Raw genomic sequence first — 26,087 nt, 5'->3', positions numbered from 1 at the left:
CCGGTCTTTCCCCTCGTTCCTTCTTTCCCAGCAAATAGCAACCCAGCCCCCGACTATTTTCCATTGTTCTCGGCCCTCTAAGGGGCATTTCTACCCGTGCCCCCGTGGCTGAGCGGCAAAGGCAGCCGCCCGAGCCTGCAGGAGCGCTGGCCATGCGGAGCCCTGCAGGTCATCAGCCCTAGTGCGCGCCCGCCCCGGCCCGGGCAGCTCCGCGCTCTGCCCAGCGGCCGGACTCTCCGCTGAGACGCTGGCAGGGGGGAGCGGCGCCCCGGAGGCCCCCGCCATGCGGTCGCTGAACATCACCCCGGAGCAGTTCGCCCGGCTGCTGCGGGAAAACAACGTGACGCGGGAGCAGTTCATCGCCCTCTACGGGCTGCAGCCGCTGGTCTACATCCCGGAGCTGCCCGGCCGCACCAAGCTGGCCTTCGTGCTGGTCTGCGGGCTCCTCTTCGCCCTGGCGCTCTTTGGCAACGGCCTGGTGCTCTACGTGGTGACCCGCAGGAAAGCCATGAGGACCGTCACCAACATCTTCATCTGCTCCCTGGCGCTCAGCGACCTGCTCATCGCCTTCTTCTGCGTCCCCTTCACCATGCTCCAGAACATTTCCTCTAACTGGCTGGGGGGTGAGTAAGCCCCCCGCTCCCCCCTCTCGCCGGCCGGAGATCTCTGGATGGACCCAGCCTCTCCTGCACCGGGAGCCCTGCCTCTGCCCCGTCCCCCCGTCCCGTTCTTGTAGGGGGCGCCCGGGAGTTCGCAGCTCTCTCTTCCCCCCACTCCCTGCTGCCATCAAACACACCTGCCTGCAACAGATCTCTGCTGGAGGAACAGAGCGGGGGATGCGGGTGGGAAATGCCAGGTAGATCGCTTTGGTCCCACAGGACTAAGGAATGGGCTGTGTGTCACCCGGGAAGATGCTACTATTTCGCACTTCTCATCTTCAGAGCAACCTGCAAATGCCTTTTGTGTGCGGGATCGAGTCAAAAGGTGGCATGCGGTGTATCTGTAGAGGTGCGTCGGTCCCAGGAGAGACAAGGTGGGTGAGGTCATAACTTGTATTGGACCGGGGGAGAGATAAGCTTTCCAGCACACACAGAGCTCTTCTTCAGGTCTTTTTCTAAAGATGGGCTTTATCTCTCTCACCAAAAGGAAGTTGGTCCAATAAAAGACACTACCTCATCCAGCTGTAGCTCACAAAAGCTTATGCTCAAATAAATTTGTTAGTCCTTTAGGTGCCACAAGTCCTCCTTTTCTTTTTACCTCATCCACCTTGTCTCTCCAAAGGAGGTGAGCATTTATTTAGCTGCCCCTCTACCTAGCTGCTGACAAAACACCTGGTTTTTAGGTTTTATATTTTCTTGGGAAATTGTTTTCCTCTTAGGACACATGGATTGTTTTGACTAAACAAGGCAGAGTGTAGAGATCTTCTTGTGAAAAGGCAGCCATTTTCTTTTCCTGAAAATCTTTTGTACTAGGGGGGATCTGGCAACATTACTTCATAATGCTCCTTTGGTAGGTATCACTACTAGGGTGAAAGCTCTCATACTTTCATAGCTCAGAACTGATGCTTCAAACCTTTGAAAGTCTCTGTTCACAACAGATAACTTTCCTGGTTCACTCTAGAGCTGTTGCTTTTGCCTACTCATTTGTAGTCTGTTATTGCATTTTAGGATTAGGGCTCTGAATCTACAAATCTGACCCATTAATCTAAATTTACAGTGTACTCCTTATTCTGCAGAGTTTCAAGAATGGCAAGATCACATCACCATTGTGATTAAATTAACAGATTGTATTCAACTTGAAACAGCTGTGTCCTGAGAGTCTGGTGAAAGTTGCAATAAACAGAATTTTGGATGTAGTGTGGTGGTGACATAACACATGTATCCTGTAGTTTTTTGATCCAAGGATACATTCTTGCTGACAAGTGCAAAAGAAGGTCTGAGCCAAAACTTGTTGAAGTCAATTCCATTGATGTGAATATGCTTCAAGTCAGGTCGTTTTTGCCTTTGTTAGCAAAAATGGGTCCTTTGGTTGATTGCATTACAGGGGTTCCCATTCATTTGGGGCTGGCCAAAGTCACTGACCAGACAGAATGAGGAGAGGAAAAGCCCCTCTTCAAAGTCAGCTCATTTATACTTTAGGACAAAGTGTCTTTAGTTTTTAAAGGTGTTTCACAGACTAAATTTCTCTAATAAATGGCTTTCCTTTTGTTTTATAGTGCATAGATAATATGATGAATGGGTGAAATAGATAAATGTTCACGAACTGCAGGGCTTTGGAAGTTTTCATGTTATGATCTGAATGTGAAAGTTAAGAGCAGTGTACAAAGGCACTGTCTTTAGGATTTACTTGCCTCTTGTGGGTGATGGACCACTGGCCAGACTCCTATTGAATTCAGTGGAAGTTTAGAGTGTATATTGTTGTCACAACATAGAGCTGCAGAGACGTGAAGTTAAAGAAAAGGACAGGCAGATGTAGTAGTGCTACTAAACAACAGTTCTGAAGAGAGTGGCTCAACTCTGTCTCTGTTCTTTTGATCTTTACGCTCAATATGACAATTGCAAGTGAAGAAATAAAAGGGATGATTCCACCATGCATAGCAGCCAGGAATGCTGATTATAGTAGAAATGCCTGTTGGATTTCAGAGCCTATGCTCCAACCTGAGCGGGAATGTCTACACTGCTTTTTTAGCCCTATGGCACAGGCCCTTTAAGCCTGAGTCAATCGATGCAGGCTCTGAGACTCACTGTTGTGGTGTTTTTTTGTTTGTTTGTTTGTTTTGTGTTTTTGCAGTGTAGATATACCTTTAGACTTATTGTTGCAACAGCTAACTTTTAGGCCCCCTAATGCCTAGGGGAACCCACAGACCTGAGTTAGGCCCCTAGGCTCCTTATACAATGCGTGTGAAGAAGTCCCTTAGAATGGGACTTACAAAAGCCAGCACAATGAATAGGGAGTTATCCAAGATAGCCAGTAGGAATTGCTGAGGAGAGGGGTGGGACTTATGCCCAGCCCCTCAAATGGTACTTAGGATAGATAGGGTGACCAGATAGCAAGTGTGAAAAATCAGGACACATTTTTCACAGGGAAGGAGTATAGTGTGTCTTATATAGGAAAGCTCCTAATATTGGGATGGTCCCAATAATATCAGGACATCTGGTCACCCTCACTTAAGTGCCTAATGGGAGGTCACTCCTGCTGCTTGGGATTCATGGCTGTGAACCCTTTCTTGGAGGTAGAGGCCTAAGTTAGGTCAGTCCTTTCTTATGAAAAATGGTATTGGTGTTCCTTAAATGGCAGCAGAGTCAATGTGTGTGTGTGTGTGTGTGGTGGGGCATTTAGGGTCACATGCACCTCCAGATTTCTGCTAGGGGTCACACTAAAATGTCAGAACCATCTGGTTAGGGCTGCTGCCCTCGTTCCCTTTGCCTTGCCCAGGAGCTGCCCTTGGCCCATGTCTTTGCAGAGCTCATCCTTTCTTTCTCCCCACCACCCCCCGCAGCTGGAAAGAGACATCCCTTGCTCCTTGCGCAGCACCAAAATGCAGCTAACACCTCCAGGCTGCTGCTGGCCACTGGCATAACCCCACTGCCTTCTGTCCCCTGGCTGCAGCATGGGATTGTGCCCTGGGGTCCCTGGGAACCTGAAGGGGTGGTTGGGTTCTCCCAGAGAGGAAGTGAAACTGAATCCCAGCCCGCGGAGAGTGTAGTGAGGGGTCCGACCAGTGCAGCCTGGCTCCTTCCCTTCCCTGCCAGTGGCACCAATGCCATCCTGGGCTGGAGGTGCTTCCTGTCATGGCCTGTCCTTCCACACAGCCAGTAGCAGCTGCCAGATAGGGTGGCCTCCTGCATGTGCCCCTGACTGTGGGGGCTGAGGGTTACAGACAGGGCACAGGGGCACAGCATGCTCCAGACAGCCCAAGCTACCTGCTGAAGGTGGGGGAAAGATGGAGGGGCACTGCCCAATGAGCAAAGAGCATTCAGAGATACCCCAGGCTGGCAGAAATCTGGGAGTCAGTGCAGCGTGGATGGTCTCTGAGGCTGGCTGACCAGGCTTGTCTCCCTAGAGCAGCAATCAGATTGCCCTGCTCCAGCAGCATGTCTCTGGAGGTCTCAAAGTGCTTTACAAGCTGCAGTGTACTGCTGGGAGTGGGGTGGGGTTTGCCCATTACAGCGAGGGGGAGGCCTTGCATTTAACTTCATGCAGCTATGCGGGCAGTATGTGTTCAGGGGCTGCACCTGCAACTCTGAGAACTTGTCTCAGCTGCCTTGTTCAGAGTCCATCACGGAACCAGGAATAGAGCTAGGGTGGGTGGAGGGAGGGCTCAGATCCTGTGGCCAAAGGCTGGCGGGACTGGGATCTTGTGGACAAAGGTGGGACAGGCCAGGAGCTGGCTCTGAGCTGGGAGGTGCTGGGAAACTGCTCTTCATTGCACTGAAGAAAACTCAGCAAGTGACTGTGAGGCCAGGCTGCAGCCCATGGGGCAGTATGGCATACTTTACCCAGGCATCGCCTCTGCTGCCAGGTTCCCACCAGAACCTTTAAATTGTGCCCCACACTATCAACAGTTGTGTTTCGCCTCTGAGTGGAAGTTAGGTGCCTAAATCCCTTTGTGAATCTTGTCCAAGGTCAAGAAAAGGGGACATGAGCAGGTAAATCGGGTACTTCTATTTACCTGCTCTCACAGTACAAGAATAAGGAGATTGTTCAATGAAATCAAAAGGTTATTGTTTAAAACTGATAAGAGGAAATACTTTTTTCTCATTGCACAATTATTCTGTGGAGTTCATTGCCAAATGACATCACTGAAGTCAAGGCCTTAGCAAGATTCAAAAAAAGGGCTAGATGCTTAATTTTTTTGGTGTGGTTTTACGATGCTTTTTCTCTCCCCTGTTGTGAGTGAGTTTTCACATGGCAAACAAAAGGTGGTGACTCGGGCCCCTATCCAACAACTGGATCCACATGGGTGGATACCTGCATCCATGTGGAGCCCTATTGACTTTGACAGTGGTCTGCCTGGTTAGGTAGAATCAGTTATAGCATGGATCAGCGTTCATGTCACACTCCCTGTCAGCACCCGAAAGCTAAGGATCCAACCACTGGACCAAATTCGGTGATGAATCCTGGCCATGTGCCATCTGACCCCCACGGGGGAATAGAACACTGGGGCAAATAGGCCAAAATCTCAACAAGATGCATGCCAGAGAGTTTGAACACTAGCTGACACCTATGCAGACTCAAAAGAGCCTTTGAAATTATCTGAGTTACATGAGAAGAGAATGGAAAAATGAGATGATGGGGTCTGTTGATAAGAGGGGTTCCAAATATAAAGGGCATTGTAAGAGTCAGCAGAAACTGTGATAAGCTTATTCACAGATGCTGGATACTAGCAAATATCTTTGTCCATCGGCTAATATAAAACACAACTTCCTAGCTAAAATACTAACACATGCAGTACACACTTTCACATCCAAGTAACCAGAAGGTAAACCTGACTACTGGCCACCAGAAAACAGGCTGTGTGTAGGGGGTGGGAGGTCATTGACATAAGGGTGGGTGTCTGAGGCCTTGTCCACACTAGGAATGTGTACCCACCAGCAATAGTGAAGGAGTGTTTACCACCATATTATCTAATCCTGTTGGAAAAATGAAAGGAAGTTCCAAGTGCGGAGGCATACTGTGATGCTGCAGTACTATGAACAGGGGTCTAAACATGCAGACTGTATTCCTTGGCCTAACTGAACTGTTACCATAAGATTTTGATGTGCTGTGTTAGGCAATGCTGGGTGCAATCTTAGTCAAAGGGATGTCTTCTACCAATTAGCCTTGGTTAGCTTTAATTTTTCTTATGATTTTGTATTTATTTCTTTTAAAAAGCAGTGAGGGTGGGTGGCAGCAGTATCTGAGACTTTGTACATCCTTGATATAAGCACAAGAACAGACTTCACCCTTTCTTCCCTCCCCTGATATAAAACAGGTTGCCTTGCTTTATCTGAGCTACTGTAGATTTTTTTAGACCATTGTTGTAGCCTGTTCTCAAACAGAGAGAGAACTATGGTTTAATTTCTGACCTGTTTCATTCAGTCCAAAAGGCTCCCTCCCCAAAACATGCTGTTGCATACATTATGGTAAAGACCAAAGTGAGTGATGGGAATAGAGGACTGAACTGAAGATCAGTTTAACAGGAATTTAAATCGCCAAGTGTCTGTTTTCTCTACAACGCCTGGCATGTTTTTTACATTCTACTATGTGCCTAAGAAGCTGTGGAAGAATTCTCACTTTAGCCCATTATCAGAGTGCAATTTAATCCTGGCAGAGATTGGAAGGATTCTGCCATTGTCACCTTACATTGCAGCTTCTTCAGCTTATTTGACATAGTGTAGGATTTCAGTTTCACATGCACTAGTTGTGGTCTGCAGGAAGCTGAATATTTGCCACCTTTTGTCATTGTGATGTGAAGTGGTCACAGAAAGCTATTTACTCCATGGAGTCAGTGACTGGGAACACCTCCATCTCTACCACAGGTAGGTGAGTCACAGTCACTTCTGAGCCTCTCGATGAACTCCTGCTGCTTCAGGAGTCTTGTAAAGCTGTGCAGGTCTGATGATGGGAGAGTAGATGCTGCAGTGAGTTTGATTTATACTTTGGAAGTGCAAATTCAATTACTTCGAGAAAACCTTTGCTCTTTAAACTAAAAGTACTTTATCAAAGGTAAATTTATCAAATTACCTTTACTCGCAAAACATTGTGGGCGATAGATTACAGTTGTGGCGTTGGTGTAAATGAGGGGTGTCCAACTTGTGGCCCCGGAGCCACATGCGGCTCTTCAGAAGTTAATATACGGTTCCTTGTATAGGCACCGACTCCGGGGCTGGAGCTAGAGGCGCCAACTTTCCAATGTGCCGGGGGGTGCTCACTGCTCAACCCCGGCTCTGCCACAGGCCCTGCCCCCACTCCACCCCTTCCCACCCCCTCCCCTGAGCCTGCCATGGCCTTGCTCCTCCCTCTTCCCCCCCCAAACCGCAAGCCTCCTGCACACCACAAAACAGCTGATCAGGGAGGGAGGGGGAGGCACTGATCAGCAGGGCTGCCGGTGGACAGGGGGTGGGGGGGAGCTGATGGGGGGCTGCTGATGTATTGCTGTGGCTCTTTGGCAATGTACATTGGTAAATTCTGGCTCCATATGTGCCGAATCCGACAGGGGTGCTCTGGGGCTGGAGCACCCACAGGGAAAAAATAGCAGGTGCGCCGCACCCACCAGCAGCCAAGCTGCCCCCTCCTTGCCTCCTTCTCCCCCCCCATCCTGAGCGCACCGCGTCCCTGCTCCTCCCCCTCCCTCCCAGCACTTCCCACCCCCCCGCCGCCTAACAGCAGTTTGGTGGTGCTTAGGACTTTTCAGGAGGGAGGGGGAGGAGCAAGGATGGGGCACGCTCAGGGGAGGAGGTGGAGAAGAGGCGGGGCAAGAGTGAGGACTTGTGGGAAGGGGTAGAATGAGGGCGGGAAGGGGGTGGGGACTTTGGGGAAGGGGTGGAATGGGGGTGGGGCGAGGGCAGTGCCGGGGCGGGAAGAGGTAGGGCAGGAGCGGGGCCAGTGGTGTGGGGGGGTCGAGTACCCACCAGGCAGAGGGGAAGTCAGCACCTATGTCTAGCTCCTTCTCAGGCTCAGGTTGGCCACCCCGGTGTAAATGATTTCCTGGATTCAATTTAAATTAATATCTGGTGCCTCCACCTTGTTTATTTCCTGGAAATTTCCAGATCTGCTTATTCCAGAGGTGACTACAGAACAACTAACATGCCACAGACTATTGGGCTGAGTTTCACAAACTCTCTGGCAGGATCACACAGGGTGGCATGTTTATTGGGGGAAGAAAAGGAAGTCAGAGAAGAGGTTAAGTGATATGTTTTGTTTTGCTTTGTCATTTACTGTACGTATCTCAGCATAAACTACAATAACTCAGTACATTGCCTCCTCCCACATATCTAGTCAAAGTCCTCTGCACACTCAGCAAAGTAGAAGGAAAGGGGTGATTTACATTGTTCTTGATTGTGATGCTGTTTTATATCTGAATAAAAACAAAGATGAGTTCAGGTTCAACTCTATTATAAATTGCTTAGGAACCCTCAGCAGTATCTTTGTGCTACTGCCTGGGTGAGCTGGTGGATGGAAAATTGCTTTAGATACTGTGGCTTGGTGGCACTGGCAAGGGGCCAGGGTGAAAGAGGCCCAGTTGTGCTGGAGTTGGTAGCCTGCAGGGCTTCTCTCAGCATTTCCCCTCTCCCAGTCAAGATAGTCTCCTCAGAACAGATGCCAGGGACTCAGCGAGTGACACTGCTCCTGTGCCATGGACCTTCTCTTAGGGCTTGTTTACATGAGAAGTTGGTATTCCTGATCACCACCTTGTGTGGATGCTCTTATTCCAGAATAAGATGACCACACAGGGCATTAATCAGGAGTAACTACTCAACTTTAAATTTGGATTAAGATTGGATGTGAATTTACTTTATACTTTATAGACAAGCCTTTAGAGAGAAGCAAGGTATCTGAGAGAGGCTCCCTAGGAGTTTCCACTGTCCCGATAGCATCAAAATGCTGGAATGACGCCAGGGATATACATAGTAGCCAGGTCTGTGTTTAGGGTTGCTATAGGATGCTTTCTGCTCTTTAGTTTAACTGTTTGTATTAGACAACATGCTGTCCCATTTGCAGAGAGCTTTTGAAAATCTCACCTTTAGAATTTTATGATTACTTCATGCCTTTTATTTAAAAGAAAAACTCTTTTGTCTTTTTCCCTAATTACCTTGCATTGTACAAATGAGTGCTTTCTTTTAAGCTTTGTAAATTACTCTTTTTCTTGTGAGCATTTGGAAATGAAACATTCACACTTCTTTCACACTGCTTGGATATAAACAATGACATACATTGCTACAAACGAGAATAAAAAATTAGTACAATTGTTTAATATTTTCCAAAGTGTTGTGCATTTAAAATTAAATTTCAGTGGGGCCTCATGGGATATGCTTATGAAATTCACTTCTTGAATTTAAAGGCACAAAAGTCCTGAAGGACTTCTAAACAAGACACATTTTATGACTGTTTTAATATAAACTTTCTAAAGTTTTATGTTTATATTCATTTGAAAGAGCTCCGCGTGTTTTCTTAATCTTTTGTATAACTGAACAATTTCAGAGAATGGACTGTGAAGAAGAAACTTCAGACACTTTCAGAACAGTCTGTGCCAGGACTTTGATAACTAAGTTTGATCAGAATTTCCAACTTTTGCACATGTGCAAACTGCAGACTAGTACCAGTTAAATTTATTTAAAAAAAAACAGTCAGGATTCACTCATTTTATAATTAACATTGCTCTCATAAACTCTCTGAATTATTTGTGTCTAGATATGCACAGTTATTATTTCTGTTCCAGCTTACATATAGAAGAGTGACCTCTGCACATAACAGGTGTCATTCCTAGAAAGTGTAAGCTCTGGTCTACAATAGGAGTTGAGGTCAAATTTAGCAGTGTTAAATTGATTTAACCCTGCACCTGTCCACACGACGAAGCCCTTTTTTTCGACCAAAAGGGCTCTTAAAATCGATTTCCTTACTCCACCCCCGACAAGGGGATTAGCGCTGAAATTGGCCTTGCTGGGTTGAATTTGGGGTACTGTGGACGCAATTAGACGGTATTGGCCTCCGTGAACTATCCCAGAGTGCTCCATTGTGACTGCTCTGGACAGCACTCTCAACTCAGATGCACTGGCCAGGTAGACAGGAAAAGGCACGCAAACTTTTGAATTTCAAATTCCTGTTTGCCCACCGTGGCAAGAGCTCATCAGCAGAGGTGACCATGATGGAGTCCCAGAATCGCAAAAGAGCTCCAGCATGGACCGAACGGGAGGTACGGGATCTGATCGCTGTATGGGGAGAGGAATCCGTGCTATCAGAACTCCGTTCCAGTTTTCAAAATGCCAAAACATTTGTCAAAATCTCCCAGGGCATGAAGGACAGAGGCCATAACAGGGACCTGAAGCAGTGCCGCATGAAACTTAAGGAGCTGAGGCAAGCCTACCAGAAAACCAGCGAGGCGAACGGCCGCTCCGGGACCGAGCTCCAAACATGCTGCTTCTATGATGAGCTGAATGCCATTTTAGAGGGTTCAGCCACCACTACCTCAGCTGTGTTGTTTGAGTCCTTCAACGGAGATGAAGGCAACACGGAAGCAGGTTTTGGGGACGAGGAAGATGATGATGATGATGATGAGGTTGTAGATAGCTCACAGCAAGCAAGCGGAGAAACCGGTTTTCCCGACAGCCAGGAACTGTTTCTCACCCTGGACCTGGAGCCAGTACCCCCCGAACCCACCCAAGGCTGCCTCCCAGACCTGCCAGGTGGAGAAGGGACCTTTGGTGAGTGTACCTTTTAAAATACTATACATGGTTTAAAAGTAAGCATGTTTAATGATTAATTTGCTCTGGCATTTGCGGCTCTCCTGGGTATACTCCCAAAGCCTTTGCAAAAGGTTTCTGGGGAAGGCAGCCTTATTCCATCCACCATGGTAGGACACTTTACCACTCCAGGCCAGTAGCACGTACTCGGGAATCATTGTAGAACAAAGCATTGCAGTATATGTCTGCTGGTGTTCAAACAACATCCGTTCTTTATCTCTCTGTGTTATCCTCAGGAGAGTGATATCATTCATAGTCACCTGGTTGAAACAGAGTGCTTTTCTTAAGGGGACATTCAGAGGTGCCCATTCCTGCTGGGCTGTTTGCCTGTGGCTGAACAGAAATGTTCCCCGCTGTTAGCCACGGGGAGGGGGAAAGGGGCAGGGGCTAACCACGTGGTGGTGGGAGGCAAAATGCGACCTTAGAATGAAAGCACATGTGCTATGTATGTAATGTTAACAGCAAGGTTTACCGTGAAAGAGTGTAGCCATTGTTCTATAAAATGTGTCTTTTTAAATACCACTGTCCCTTTTTTTCTCTCCACCAGCTGCATGTGTTTCAAGGATCACAGGATCTTCTCCTTCCCAGAGGCTAGCGAAGATCAGAAGGCGAAAAAAACACACTCGTGATGAAATGTTCTCTGAGCTCATGCTGTCCTCCCACACTGACAGAGCACAGACGAATGAATGCGTGGAGGCAGACAATGTCAGAGTGCAGGAAAGCACAAAATGACCGGGAGGAGAGATGGCAAGCTGAAGAGAGTAAGTGGCGGGCTGAAGAGAGGGCTGAAGCTGAAAGGTGGTGACAGCGTGATGAGAGGAGGCAGGATTCAATGCTGAGGCTGCTGGAGGATCAAACTAATATGCTCCAGCATATGGTTGAGCTGCAGGAAAGGCAGCAGGAGCATAGACTGCCACTACAGCCCCTGTGTAACCAACTGCCCTCCTCTCCAAGTTCCGTAGCCTCCTTACCCAGACGCCCGAGAATGCGGTGCGGGGGCCTCCGGCCACCCAGCCACTCCACCCCAGAGGATTGCCCAAGCAACAGAAGGCTGGCATTCAATAAGTTTTAAAGTTTTAAACTTTTAATGTGCTGCTTGTCCTTCCCTCCTCCACCACCCCTCCTGGTGCTTCTCTCCTCCACCACCCCTCCTGGGCTACCTTGGTAGTTATCCCATATTTGTGTGATGAATTAATAAAGAATGCATGAATGTGCAGCAACAATAACTTTATTGCCTCTGCAAGCGGTGATCGAAGGAAGGAGGGGAGGGTGGTTAGCTTACAGGGAAGTAGAGTGAACCAAGGGGCGGGGGGTTTCATCAAGGAGAAACAAACAGAACTTTCACACTGTAGCCTGTCCAGTCATGAAACTGGTTTTCAAAGCGTCTCTGATGCGTACCGCGCCCTCCTGTGCTCTTCTAACTGCCCTGGTGTCTGGCTGTGCGTAACCAGCAGCCAGGCGATTTGCCTCAACCTCTCACCCCACCATAAACGTCTCCCCCTTACTCTCACAGATATTGTGGAGCGCACAGCAAGCAGTAATTACAGTGGGAATATTGGTTTCGCTGAGGTCTAACTGCGCCAGTGGGCTTTTAAACGTCTAAATGCACATTCTACCACCATTCTGCACTTGCTTAGCCTGTAGCTGAACAGCTCCTGACTACTGTCCAGGCTGCCTGTGTATGGCTTCATGAGCCATGGCATTAAGGGGTAGGCTGGGTCCCCAAGGACAACTATAGGCATTTCAACAACCCCAATGGTTATTTTCTGGTCTGGGAATAAAGTCCCTTCCTGCAGCTTTTGAAACAGACCAGAGTTCCTGATGATGCGAGCGTCATGTACCTTTCCTGGCCATCCCATGTTGATGCTGGTGAAACGTCCCTTGTGATCCACTAGTGCTTGCAGCACTATTGAAAAGTACCCCTTGCGGTTTATGTACTCGCCGGCTTGGTGCTCCGGTGCCAAGATAGGGATATGGGTTCCGTCTATGGCCCCACCACAGTTAGGGAATCCCATTGCAGCAAAGCCATCCACTATGACCTGCACATTTCTTAGGGTCACTACCCTTGATATCAGCAGATCTTTGATTGTGTTGGCTACTTGCATCACAGCAGCCCCCACAGTAGATTTGCCCACTCCAAATTGATTCCCGACTGACCGGTAGCTGTCTGGCCTTGCAAGCTTCCACAGGGCTATTGCCACCCACTTCTCAACTGTGAAGGCTGCTCTCATCTTGGTATTATTGCTCCTCAGGGCAGGGAAAGCAAGTCACAAAGTTCCATGAAAGTGCCCTTACGCATGCGAAAGTTTGGCAGCTACTGGGAATCATCCCAGACCTGCAATACTATGCGGTCCCACCAGTCTGTGCTTGTTTCCCGAGCCCAGAATCAGCATTCCACCGCACGAACCTGCCCCATTAGCACCATAACGCCCACATTGCCAGAGCCCGTGCTTTGAGAGAAGTCTGTGTCCATGTCCTCATCGCTCTCGTCACCGCACTGCTGTCGCCTATTTGCCCCGGTTCGCTTTGCCAGGTTCTGGTGCTGCATATACTGCTGGATAATGTGCGTGGTGTTTAATGTGCTCCTAATTGCCAAAGTGATCTGAGCGGGCTCCATGCTTGCTGTGGTATGGCGTCTGCACAGAAAGAAGATGCAGAACGATTGTCTGCCGTTGCCCTGACAGAGGAAGGGGCGACTGACGACATGGCTTACAGGGTTGGATTACAGGGAATTCAAATCAACAAAGGGGGTGGCTTTGCGAGAAACTGAATGGCCCCCTCAAGGATAGAACTCAAAACCTCAAGGATAGAATTCAAAACTGGGTTTAGCAGGCCGTTGATTTCACAGAGGGAGGGAGGGAGGAGAAAATGAATACAAAACAAATCTGGTCTATTTTTTGTTTTGAGCTACTTCATCTATCTTTATACATCTTGCTAGCAGCAGACTGTGTAGTACGACCGCTAGCCATCGTCATCTCCTGAGTGCTTGGCAGAAGACAGTGCAGTGTGACTACTGGCCATCATCTTCTGCTAGCTGCAGATTAAAAGACAGCGCACTGCCAGTAGGACTCAATCGCCATGAGATGAAACAAGGGAAATGACCTGGCTCAGTCACTCCCATGTTTGCCCAGGTGCCCCAACCTCATCGAGGTCGGTTAAAAGAGCACCCAGGACTACGTCGATGACGGCTACCAGTCATACTGCACTGTCTGCTGCCAAAAGGCAATTAACTGCTGCTGTGTAGCAATGCAGTACCATGTCTGCCAGCACCCAGGAGACATAGGGTGACGGTTAGCTGAGCGGGCTCCATGCTTGCTGTGGTATGGCGTCTGCACAGGTAACTCAAGAAAAAAGGCGCAAAACGCTTGTCTGCCCTTGCTTTCACGGAAGGAGGGAGGGAAAGGGGGCCTGACGATATGTACCCAGAACCACTCACAACAATGTTTTAGCCCCATCAGGCACTGGGATTTCTACCCAGAATTCAAATGGGTGGCGGAGACTGCGGGAACTGTGGGATAGCTACCCACAGTGCAACGCTCCGGAAGTCAACGGTTGCCTCGGTGCTGTGGACACACTCCGCCAACTACATGCACTTAGAGCATTTGTGTGGGGGGACACACAATCGACTGTATAAAAACACTTTCTAGAAAACCGACTTCTAAAATTCGACCTCATTTCATAGTGTAGACATACCCTAATGTTTGCCTTGCCCCACAAGGAAGATCTGGAAGCAAGAGAGTCCATAGCCCACTGCTAATCCCCCTCTGTCATCTTGTCCATCGCAAAAACATTAGCTGAACTGTGTTTCAACTATTAATCCCTAGACGCTTCTGATTAATTTGTGTTTTTTTCTCAACTCTAACAAATAGGCAATCTTTAGACTTTGGTATATTTTGCTCGGTTGTAATTATTATCCCAAACAGTAAGCAATCCCAATCCATCTAATTATATTGGGACTATTCAGTGTTATGTAAAAGACATGACAATTTTACAGTTCAGGAAAAGGTGTAATAATTATGAATCACACTAAATATTAAGATTTGGGGAACTCTCTGTTTCCAGACTTAAAGCATCTTATAGTTTTACTTTTAAGGCAACTATTATGGAGTATACTATACATAGCTCAGGGACTTAGTGGTATAATGCTTTATAGTCTCTTCTTTGTATTCTCAAGATTGCTTAGCAGATCTTGGTCACTCAACCCCTCTTGATTCAAGTGGGCTAATGCATAAACCACAACTGAACGCTTTATTTTTGAGAAAATTAAAGAGCCTAACTCTTGTGTCTATCAAAATATACTAGAAAAAAAAAAGAAAGACTCTGTTTCATTCCATCTTGTATGAGAAGCCTTTAAGGAAGCCATCTACTGTGGGGATATCAGTGTGTCTTCTGCCCTAAAGTCAGATAGAAAAAGCATACTCTGTTTACACTTAATGAGTCAGAAAGAGCTCATCAATTACTATTAATTAATAATGAAAAAATCTTCTTTCACCAGGATAATGTCATAATTTCTAATATGCAAGAGTTCTAGTAATCTGTGTGTTGAGTTTTCCAAAGTCCTAGCCTTTTGGAGTCTTCTGAATGTCAACATGAAGATTTTCAGAATCATTACAGGATTAATTTGAAAAGACTAAACTTTTTTCAAAAGGTAGTTTTGTTGAAATCCTATTCCTACATCGTGTAACAGATCAGCCCAATAATACACTTTGCCGAGATACCCTTCCCCCCCCCCCCAACTTAAAACAGTTTAAATAAACTCAGGCTATCAAATTACAAAGCAGAGATGCTAAGAAATTAAATGATAAAATAAAAAGCACATCCCATATCACAATAAGTAGAACTGCATTGTGCATTATGAAACAAATCATACCGCTAAAAAGAATTCACCACTCTACGCCAGTGACACTTGAGGTTCAGAAGTCCGTTTGCTCTTTTCCAAATTTTAAAGTATTTTCCAGTGTGTGAAATCTCCAGTCTCAAAAATGTTTCTATGATAGGTTAGATTACTTGCTATTTAGGCCACTTTTCCAATTATTTTATTTTAAGTTATCTGGAGAAAAAATGTGTGTGTTCAGTAATCAGAGTAATTTGACTTTTTTCTCATTTTCTCTAAAAATTAAAATCTATTATCCTACTGTCATAATTACAGGAAGTTGTTTATGTGTTTCTACCTTACTTTTAGCTCATGGAAGAGCAGAAAAAGATTTTAAATGGGACAATCTGAATTCAGTGGGAAACCTTTTCCCTTTTTTACTAAGCCACAGTCATTCTGAAGTAAACTGCCCAATAAGATTGCTTGGGTCTCCCAGTCTCTGTCTCCTTGAGGCGAATGAGAATTTTGTTTTTAACTCAATGGGTTTTAAATGCCAACAGAAAGCCAGTAGAAGTTTTTCTAATTTGTCAAAGAAAATCTTCGGTATTAAATTTACTCTGTGATTCATCTTTATGTCTATTTGAAACTAGAATTCTTCTGTCAATTTAGGGCAATACATAAGCAGGCTGTGTAGTCCTTGTAAATTGGTGCCTTTTGAGAATGGTTGCCATGGATAGTGATGACAGGAACACTAGGCTGCTAGGTAAGTGTTAGACATTTGAGTGCCCACTCCTCAAATCAAAAGGCCTGTTTTGCCTGCTGGAAACATGGTAGCAAAAGAAAAAGAAAATCTGTCTCTGCCTTGTTCTCATCAAGAGCAAGAGGGAAGTAAAACACTAACCCTGAGGCTATGACTACACTAGAGAGTTTACAGCAGTGCAGCTGCAAAGATGCAGCTATGCCGCTGTAAGTTCTCTAGTGTAACTGCTCTAAGCCGACGGGAGAGAGCTCTTCCATCGGCTTAATTAATCCACCGTGAATGACTGGTGGTAGCTATGTTGGCGGGAGATGCTCTCCCACCGACATAGCGCTGTCCACACTGGCGTTTAGGTCAGGGTAACTTACATCACTTGAGGGTGGGGGTGGCTTATTCACATCTTGCTCATCATAAATTATGCCGGCATAAATGGTAGTGTAGACATAGTCTAATTGTCCCCCACGGCTCTGGAGGCTATAAGGGGTCCGCCTGGGAAAACAAGTGTCAAGAAAAGCAGAATGCTCTGCCTTGAAGTTCAGCTGATTATGACACAGCTTTTCTTAAATGATTTCCCTTGAGACCAATAACGCTGCCCCACTTCATTTCCAAATGGAAAAGAGGAGAGAAGAGGAGGAGGAGGAGAAGTTCCTAAGGACCAGCATGCTGTATGTTGCCAATCTGGGCTGAAGCAAAACCCATGCTCAAGCCCATACCCACAGTCATGCCTACTAATCTGAGTTGAAAACAGCATTAATCTTGGGTTCCTTGTTTCTCTGTGTGGATGGAATGAGTGGAATTAGGGGAAACTCAGGCTATAACATGGGCTGACTCTCCAGTGAAGATGTACCTTCAGTGACTAATGCAGGGGTAGGCAAACTTTTTGGCTTGAGGGCCACATCGGCATTGCAAAACTGTATGGAGGGTCGGGTAGGGAAGGCTGTGCCTCCCCAAACAGCTTGGCCCCTGCCCCCTATCTGCCCCCTCCCACCTCTTGCCCCATCCAACCCCACCCCTCCAACCCCACCTATTCCTTGTCCCCTGACCACCCCCTTCCAGGACCCCTGCCCCTAACTGCCCCCGGGACCCCACCTCCTATCCAACCCCCCCTGTACCCTGACTGCCCCGATCCCATCCACACCCCCGCCCCATGACAGCCCCCCAGGGATCCCCACACCTATCCAATGCCCCCTGTTCCCCGTCCCCTGACTTCCCCCCGCCCCCCAGAACCTCTGCCCCATCCAACCGCGCCCTGGGACTCCTACACCTATCCAACCACCCCCTGCCCCCTGACTGCCCCCTGGGACCCCTTGCCCCTTATCCAAAACCCACCCACCCCCAGCCTCTTACTATGCTGCTCAGAGCATCAGGAGCTCGCAGCCCCGCTGCCCGGCAGGAGCAGCGGGCCAGAACGCTGGTAGCGCAGCACGCTGAGGCTGCGAGAGAGGGGGGACAGCGGGGGAGGGGCTAGCCTCCCTGGCCAGGAGCTCAGGGTCCGGGCAGGATGGTCCTGTGGGCTGGACGTGGCCTGTGGGCCGTAGTTTGCCCACCTCTGGACTAACAGCTATTCACCCTTCTAGGATGGTCAGTGTGGCAATTTTAGTTTAAAAGCACCTGGACTATAGGAAAACAAGATTTATTTGGAACATGACAAGATAATTAAAACAAAGAAATAGTATATGTCAAATCTTTTGTGTCGTTAGAGGAAACCAAGAAACCTCTGACATTTCTCAAGTGTGCCTCCTTTCCCCTCAGCCTGTCTCTCTCTGTCTCTGTATCTCTCTCTGACCTTTTCATTTTGTTGGCAGTACATCAGAAGGGCCATCTCTGGTAAAGGTGTCTTGTTTCACTGTACTCTGTCCTCCTTCCCTGATTCATAGACTGTTGTAGTTTCTCAGGTTTCTTTAGAGCATCTGGCTTGGTGTACCAGATTTCCACCACATTATGGTGAACGCTGGTGCTGCCCAAAAGAACATCTATCCCTCATGGCATGTCTACTCAATGGTTTTCTTAAAATCATTCACAGTTGTAATCAATGCTTGGGATAATAGGTTTAGTTCTTGCTTATCCTGTACCACTTTTAAAATGTAGGCCTCATCTACACTGAGGATTTGGGCCAGCTGTATAGTTGCACAGATGCAAACCCCTGTAAACAGGCAAAGCCACTATAAACCACAACTTGCATCAGTCCAGCTCTCCCCGCCTTAAAACCGGTGCCAATCACAGCTTATAGTAGTTTTGCCTGTCTATGCTAGGGAGTTGCACTAGTGCAGCTATACCACTGGCTGACCAGTTCTAGCTTTTGCTGCGGCAAAGCTGCAGCATAGGAAGAGTCCTTTTGAAGGTGTATACAAAGGATAGTTGTTTCCTTTGCATTCTCTCCCATTCCACAGGTCATCTGCCCTTTGTTCTAACCTGACTGCCATGCTTTAGCATGTTTGCAGTATTGTTGTAGTGAGGTAATATCTTTTGCTGGACCAACTTCTGTTGGTGAAAGAGGCAAGCTTTCAAGCTCGGACGGAAGTTGGTCCAGTAAAGATATTACCTCACCCACCTTGTCTCTCTCATGCTTTGATATGTTAACTTTGTCCTACCTGGAGTTGTCAGGCTGAGACTGACTATGTTAAGGGCAGCCTACAAAGAAGATTAAAAAAAAAAAGTGTCGGGGCAGGGGTGTCTTAAGCCCTTTTTGTTTCTGTATGGTATGTAAATAAGGCCAGAAAATAATTCTTTATTTTCCTGCTTGCTTCTTGCCTTACAAAAAACAAGGGAAATGTGTTGTTTCTCAGAGAAAGACATCCTTTATACAAAAGGTTAACTAGCTAAATGAAGTTAAAATGATACAAGGAAAAAGTTTAAAGCAATCTAATTCAAAATCTTCCCCGTTTAGTAGCTCTATTTTCACTCTCTTGGGCCTTGTGATGTCACCATTTTACTAGTTCTTCAGTTTTCCAGATAGAATGTAAAAAACAAGCAGATTTTAAAAAACAAACACACACCATTCAGGTTGCCTTTATCTATCATAAGGAGACACAAAACAAACCATCACACAAAAGAAGATACAACCCCTTTTCCCCTTCTCCTCTTTCAGATCACCTTTAACTTCATTCTGTCCTAGACCAAATACAAACTGACAAATTAACATTTATGGCACTGTAACATTGATAGTATAAGTGTATCAGAATTGGATGCAAAAGAACTGCAATTTACACCAAAGCCACAATCATCTCCAGAAAGCTGGCTGAGCTATTCATGCTGTATGAACTCTGTATCCCTGCCGGTATTATGGGTTTCTAAGCAATCACTATTGGAAAAATATCTGTGGTAGATATAGTAATCTGGGAAAAACAAAATATCTGTGCTTCTGCAATAACATTGCAAAATAAGGAGGAACTCAGCAAGTGGTTTTAGTTAAAAAAAACAATGAATATGTTGATGTAAATAAGCAAAGTTTTTAATGCATTGGATTTGCATCAATATCTGCCCCAAGAAGTATGCTAGATGGCTGGTATCGTGCTGGGAAACACAAACAGATAAAGCTGTCAGTTGATGAATTCAGAAAAAGACTTGAATGACATTAGTCTTAACTCCCATAAACATCAACATGTAATCATCACATCTGAGGAAAGAAGATACTCTGTGCTGTGCATAAGCATCAGCAACAGCAGGATGCTTTCCTTTAAGATTCTTCTGCTAGCTTTCCATAACCTGAATACAAACACATGAAAAGCACAGCCTGACAAATCTGACACAGCAATACTGTTTTTTCCTGTCTGTCTTACTTTAATCACACTCAAATTATGACTTTTTAAAAAAAAATATGACCTACTTATTTACAACTTCATAGGCCTTTTGATAACCCTGAAATTGGAATTCACCAGGGGGACTTAGGTGGTACAACTCTTTGAAAGGCCTACCTTTTAGGCATCCTACTGTCTAGTGGAATTCACAACCCTGAGTTAGGCTCCCAGGCTCCCTGTAGAATAGATGGGGAGAGTTAGTTACTGAGTAACAGGATTCACAAAAGCCAGCATGCTGAGCCGTCTAAATTAGCCTTTTAAATTTGCCAGTAAGAAATGCTGAGGAGAAGGATGTGGTCTAAGCTGTGCCCCACAGAAGGATTTAGGGCCTAACTCCTGGCAGAATACGGACCCTGGACTTCAGAAAAGCAGACTTTGACTCCCTCAGGGAACTGATGGGCAGGATCCCCTGGGAGAATAACATGAGGGGGAAGGGAGTCCAGGAGAACTGGCTGTATTTTAAAGAATCCTTATTGAGGTTACAGGGACAAACCATCCCGATGTGTAGAAAGAATAGTAAATATGGCAGGTGACCAGCTTGGCTTAACAGTGAAATCCTTGCTGATCTTAAACACAAAAAAGAAGCTTACAAGAAGTGGAAGATTGGACAAATGACCAGGGAGGAGTATAAAAATATTGCTTGGGCATGCAGGAGTGAAATCAGGAAGGCCAAATCATACCTGGAGTTGCAGCTAGCAAGAGATGTTAAGAGTAACAAGAAGGGTTTCTTCAGGTATGTTAGCAACAAGAAGAAAGTCAAGGAAAGTGTGGGCCCCTTACTGAATGAGGGAGGCAACCTAGTGACAGAGGATGTGGAAAAAGCTAATGTACTCAATGATTTTTTTGCCTGTTTTCACGAACAAGGTCAGCTCCCAGACTACTGCACTGGGCAGCACAGCATGGGGAGGAGGTGACCAGCCCTCTGTGGAGAAAGAAGTGGTTCGGGACTATTTAGAAAATCTGGACGAGCACAAGTCCATGGGGCCAGATGTGCGGCATCCGAGAGTGCTAAAGGAGTTGGCAGATGTGATTGCAGAGCCATTGGCCATTATCTTTGAAAACTCATGGCGATCGGGGGAGGTCCCAGATGACTGGAAAAAGGCTACTGTAGTGCCCATCTTTAAAAAAGGGAAGAAGGAAGATCTGGGAAACTACAGGCCAGTCAGCCTCACCTCAGTCCCTGGAAAAAATCATGGAGCTGGTCCTCAAGGAATCAATTCTGAAGCACTCAGAGGAGAAGAAAGTGATCAGGAACAGTCAGCATGGATTCACCAAGCGCAAGTCATGCCTGACTAATCTAATTGCCTTCTATGACGAGATAACTGGCTCTGTGGATGAGGGGAAAGCAGTGGACATGTTGTTCCTTGACTTTAGCAAAGCTTTTAACACGGTATCCCACAGTATTCTTGCCAGCAAGTTAAAGAAGTATGGGCTGGATGAATGGACTATAAGGTGGATAGAAAATTGGCTAGATTGTCGAGCTCAACAGGTAGTGATCAATGGCTCCATGTCTAGTTGGCAGCCAGTATCAAGTGGAGTGCCCCAAGGGTTGGTCCTCAGGCCGGTTTTGTTCAATATCTTCATAAATGATCTGGAGGATGGTGTGGATTGCACCCTCAGCAAGTTTGCAGATGACACTAAACTGGGAGGAGAGGTAGATAAGCTGGAGGGTAGGGATAGGATACAGAGGGGCCCTAGACAAATTAGAGGATTGGGCCAAAAGAAATCTGATGAGGTTCAACAAGGACAAGTGCAGAGTCCTGCACTTAGGACGGAAGAATCCCATGCACCGCTATAGACTAGGGACCGAATGGCTCGGCAGCAGTTCTGCAGAAAAGGACCTAGGGGGTTACAGTGGATGAGAAGTTGGATATGAGTCAACAGTGTGCCCTCATTGCCAAGAAGGCCAATGGCATTTTGGGATGTATATGTAGGGGCATTGCCAGCAGATCGAGGGACGTGATCGTTCCCCTCTATTCAACATTGATGAGGCCTCATCTGGAGTACTGTGTCCAGTTTTGGGCCCCACACTACAAGAAGGATGTGGAAAAATTGGAAAGAGTCCAGTGGAGGGCAACAAAAATGATTAGGGGACTGGAACAGATGACTTATGAGGAGAGGCTGAGGGAACTGGGATTGTTTAGTCTGCGGAAGAGAAGAATGAGGGGGGATTTGATAGCTGCTTTCAACTACCTGAAAGGGGGTTCCAAAGAGGATGGATCTAGACTGTTCTCAGTGGTAGCTGATGACAGAACAAGGAGTAATGGTCTCAAGTTGCAGTGGGGGAGGTTTAGGTTGGATATTAGGAAAAACTTTTTCACTAGGAGGGTGGTGAAACACGGGAATGCGTTACCTAGGGAGGTGGCGGAATCTCCTTCCTTAGATATTTTTAAGGTCAGGCTTGACAAAGCCCTGGCTGGGATGATTTAGTTGTTGATTGGTCCTGCTTTGAGCAGGGGGTTGGACTAGATGACCTCCTGAGGTCCCTTCCAACCCTGATATTCTATGATTCTAAGTTAGGAGCCTAAATACCTTTGAGGTGCTGGGCCTAAGTGCAAACTCCCAGTTGGAAGAAGATACCTATCTACACTCAGGATTCACAGCCATGAACTCTCTCCTGGAGTTATCCATCTAAGCCAAGACTGTCCTTAAAAATAATGGAGGTCCTCCTCCTTTTGCCTTTAACCAAAGTTGTTCAAGCACTCACCTAGGAAGTGAGTGAATCAAGGTTGGTTCCCCCTCTCCCTCATGCAAAGCAGGGATTTGACCTTGGGTTTCTCGCTTCTTCGGAGAGTACCTGACCACAGGGTGTAGAATTATTCTCACACTCTCATTGGCCCAATGACTATTTATTTATTGTTAACAAATACACCCTGTATTTACACCCTACATGCTATTGTAGTAATCTTTGTGAAAAATATGCATTGTAAGGTATCATTTGATAACCAATAACTCACTGGTCAAAAATATAGCAAAATGTGTGTAGCAACTTTACATATAAAGTTATGAACATAAGCTGAAATTACAACTGAAATGTATTTACCACACAAGTCTGGGGAGGGGGGTAAACTTGTTTCTCAAAGACAAAGGGCAAGATGATGCCTCTAACCAGGTGTCTTCAAAGCTGATTGACAATCATCGGTCAAGTGGCAATTCTTGGGCAAAGGAGGGGGACAGAATCAGATTGACCTGCATTTTAACAAACAACAACATGGAACCGCTTTCACTATGAGACTCCATGTCTCTGTTCTCACACTGGGAAGGAACTTGAGCTAGAGGTAACCCTCAGGAAAATGCATTTCAAAGGGTGTTTGGACTATGAAAGAGAGGGGGGGAAACAAACCAGTATTCTCTCTTTCTCTCCCTACCTCCTTCTCTCTCTCTCTCTTTCACCTAAGACAAAGGAACCAGCTTTTGGACCTTGTGTGAGATTTTGATGTGAAAATTTGGTCAGCCCTATTGCTGGGATCATGTGGTAAGGGTCTTACTTGAACCAAGTCTGGTTTCTTAAGTTTTAGCTACTAGAAAGCGTTTAATCTTTAAAAAGAAAAGGAGTACTTGTGGCACCTTAGAGACTAACCAATTTATTTGAGCATAAGCTTTCGTGAGCTACAGCTCACTTCATTGGATGCATTCAGTGGAAAATACAGTGAGGCATCCGATGAAGTGAACTGTAGCTCACGAAAGCTTATGCTCAAATAAATTGGTTAGTCTCTAAGGTGCCACAAGTACTCCTTTTTTTTTGCGAATACAGACTAACACGGCTGCTACTCTGAAACCGTTTAATCTTTATTTCCCTTGTAGCCATTTCTGACTTTAATGCCTTATACTTGTACTCACTTAAAATCTACCTCTTTAGTAGTTAAATAAACTTGTTTTATTTTTTTAAATCAAAATTAATCCAGTGTTTGTGTTTCAACTGAGCTGTTTGGTAGCTCCATTTCAAGTAGCAAACTGATGGATATTGACCCCTTACAGGGGCAATGGACCTCTCATATCTGATCTGTTCAGGAGAGGGCTGGACAGTGCAGACCACGTTTCTGTGGAAAATTTGGGACTGGGAGTGTGTTGGGGTCACCCTGCACATAGTAACCAAGGCTGCTGGAAGCCAGAGTGTGGCTGGTATGTTGCTGACAGGCTGCTGGGGTCAGAGCTGCTGGATCAGGACTGCAGCTATACTCAGATATTCAGAGTGTGACTTACACATTGGCAGGCTGTTTGTGAGTGGCCCAGCTTGGAGCTACAACAGCAAAGCATTGTGAGGTACCCCAGGTTGTAGGGCAGGCGGTGACACAGCCCCCATTGGTCTGGATTGCACCCTGGAATGTAACATTTATGTATACACAGTGGAAAAGCTTCAACAAGAGACACCCAGCCCAGAATACTCCAGTGGCTAGGACACTCTGTTGGGAAGTGTGAGTTCCAAGTTCATATCACTGCTTCATATTATTCAGAGGTTTGAATTGAACCTGGGTTTCCCACATCCTTGAACCTGGGTTAAAAGTTATAAGAGGGGCATCTCCTGTTTCTTTGTGTGGGGTTAGTTGTGCTTGGATCATGTTTACCAAGTTGGGTTCTGACTGCAACATATGTGGTGGAATGCCTTGTTTGTGAATCCTGCTGGGGGTTAGGTCTAGCTTCTGGTTCAAGTACAGCTACTCAGTGTTTAACCCTTTCTTTTTATTCTGACTGCTGAACTGCAAGCAGAATGAATCTTCTCCTGCATTTGTAATAGCCACTGCCACAAAGAAGTGCTTTGCCAAGTGCACAGCTAGGTGGTCATCAGAACACAGTCAGATTTTGATTAATCTCTGGTGTGAGGTGATCAAACAGTTTGACTTCAATAAGAGTTACAGGGATGACCACGTATACAAAGAAATAGTGAAGAAGCTGGCAGAGTTGGGGATTCATTGGGCTGGTGGCCAGTGCAGGGAGTGGATTAAGTTGCTCAAGAGTGATTACTGGAAAGCCAGGGATGAGAACTGCACCTCTGGGAACTCCCCATCACCCTCTCTATTTTATGAGGAGTTTGACCAGGTGCTGGGTACTGAGCTAAGCACTGACCCGCCAGTGAATCACGACAGCCTGGTCAGCTGGGACAGTAACCTTCTGATCCTAGAATCCAGGATAGCACTGGAGGGGAATCGGGCTGGGAAATGCTGGATCAGGCTGTTGAAATGACACTGGTGCTTATGCGGGTCCCCAAAGAGGCTTTGCAGACGGAGCAGCTGCAGCACATCCTGGGTCCCTATTCGGAGAATCTTTTTCATGACTCCACAGAGGAGTAGCCTGTTATGGAACTGGCAGCAGAAACACAAGAAGCAAAAATAGCCCCTCAGCCTGGTAAGTTTCTGGCTCCATGTTTGTTGTTGTTATATGGGTGGGAGGGATTTCCAGTTTATGACAGGCCCAGTGCAACATTTATTACAAGCCATGGGCAGCAGTGTGTAATCACTAATGGCAGACTGCATGCTAGCACCTTGGAGTTCCCTCCCTCTTCCCCCTCCCCCGCTCCTTCCCCCCAGATGTCGAATTTAAATGGAAACTGGGAAGAACAAACAACAGTCAAACAAGCATTTAAAATTAATTTTTTACAAGAAACTCCCACATTCTTACAGGGGAGCTGAAGTGTTAAAAGATGTTATGTTATGTTGCCTTCTCTTTTAGTATGCCATGCTACACAAATTGGCCATGCCACAATGTAATGAGCTGCATGTAAGTGCTGTCTGGGAGGCGGAGGGGAGGTTAAATGTAGTCCATAGGTGATGGAATCAATATCCGAAGTACAGCTGGGGGTTTGAATGTAGTCCAGAAATGTGCCTTTTGGGATAAGGAGAGGGAATGCCTATGTAATTCTTTGAGAATCCATATTATCATGTTGTGTTTGCATGTAGTCACTGGATAGATGCATTCAGAGCAGCCTGCACTGGGATCCTGAGGGAGGCAGTAACTCAAGTGGACACCAATACAGCATCCTGTCAATTTCCCCATGAATTTTGGCCCAGTTCCGGGTGCTGATAGCCACGAATAGCTGATAGTCCATAATAGGAACTCCAGATAGGTACTCACATTTTGGGGAAGTGCGTACTTTCCAGGCTCTATAGGTCACCAGCCCCCTCCACTTGTATTTGTGCTGTTCAGTCACTATATGTCTGAAAACCCCTGTGGCATACACGGCTGGCTTGCCAGGGGCAGCTTGCAATAAAGTATCCCTTTGCCATTCTGCAATCTCTAGAATTGTGATGTCTTCCAGAATGTGGAATGCCAGAAACATTAGA

The 26,087-nt window shown here is 46.4% G+C and overlaps 1 protein-coding gene across 1 annotated transcript in view; it reads left to right on the top strand.

Moving 5' to 3' along the window:
* Positions 1-283: 283 nt before the first annotated feature.
* The window catches only part of QRFPR (pyroglutamylated RFamide peptide receptor), a 52,036-nt gene continuing 26,232 nt past the window's right edge, over positions 284-26,087 (top strand). Inside the window, exon 1 of the mRNA XM_077814426.1 lies at positions 284-623. Within this exon, the coding sequence (XP_077670552.1) occupies positions 284-623 (340 nt within the window). The remainder of the gene's footprint in view (positions 624-26,087) is intronic.

Source organism: Eretmochelys imbricata, chromosome 4 (assembly GCF_965152235.1).
Source record: "Eretmochelys imbricata isolate rEreImb1 chromosome 4, rEreImb1.hap1, whole genome shotgun sequence".
Classification (NCBI taxonomy): Eukaryota; Metazoa; Chordata; order Testudines; family Cheloniidae; genus Eretmochelys; species Eretmochelys imbricata.
The sequence above is the reverse complement of the archived record's forward strand: the minus strand, read 5'-3'. Positions and strand labels throughout refer to the sequence as shown.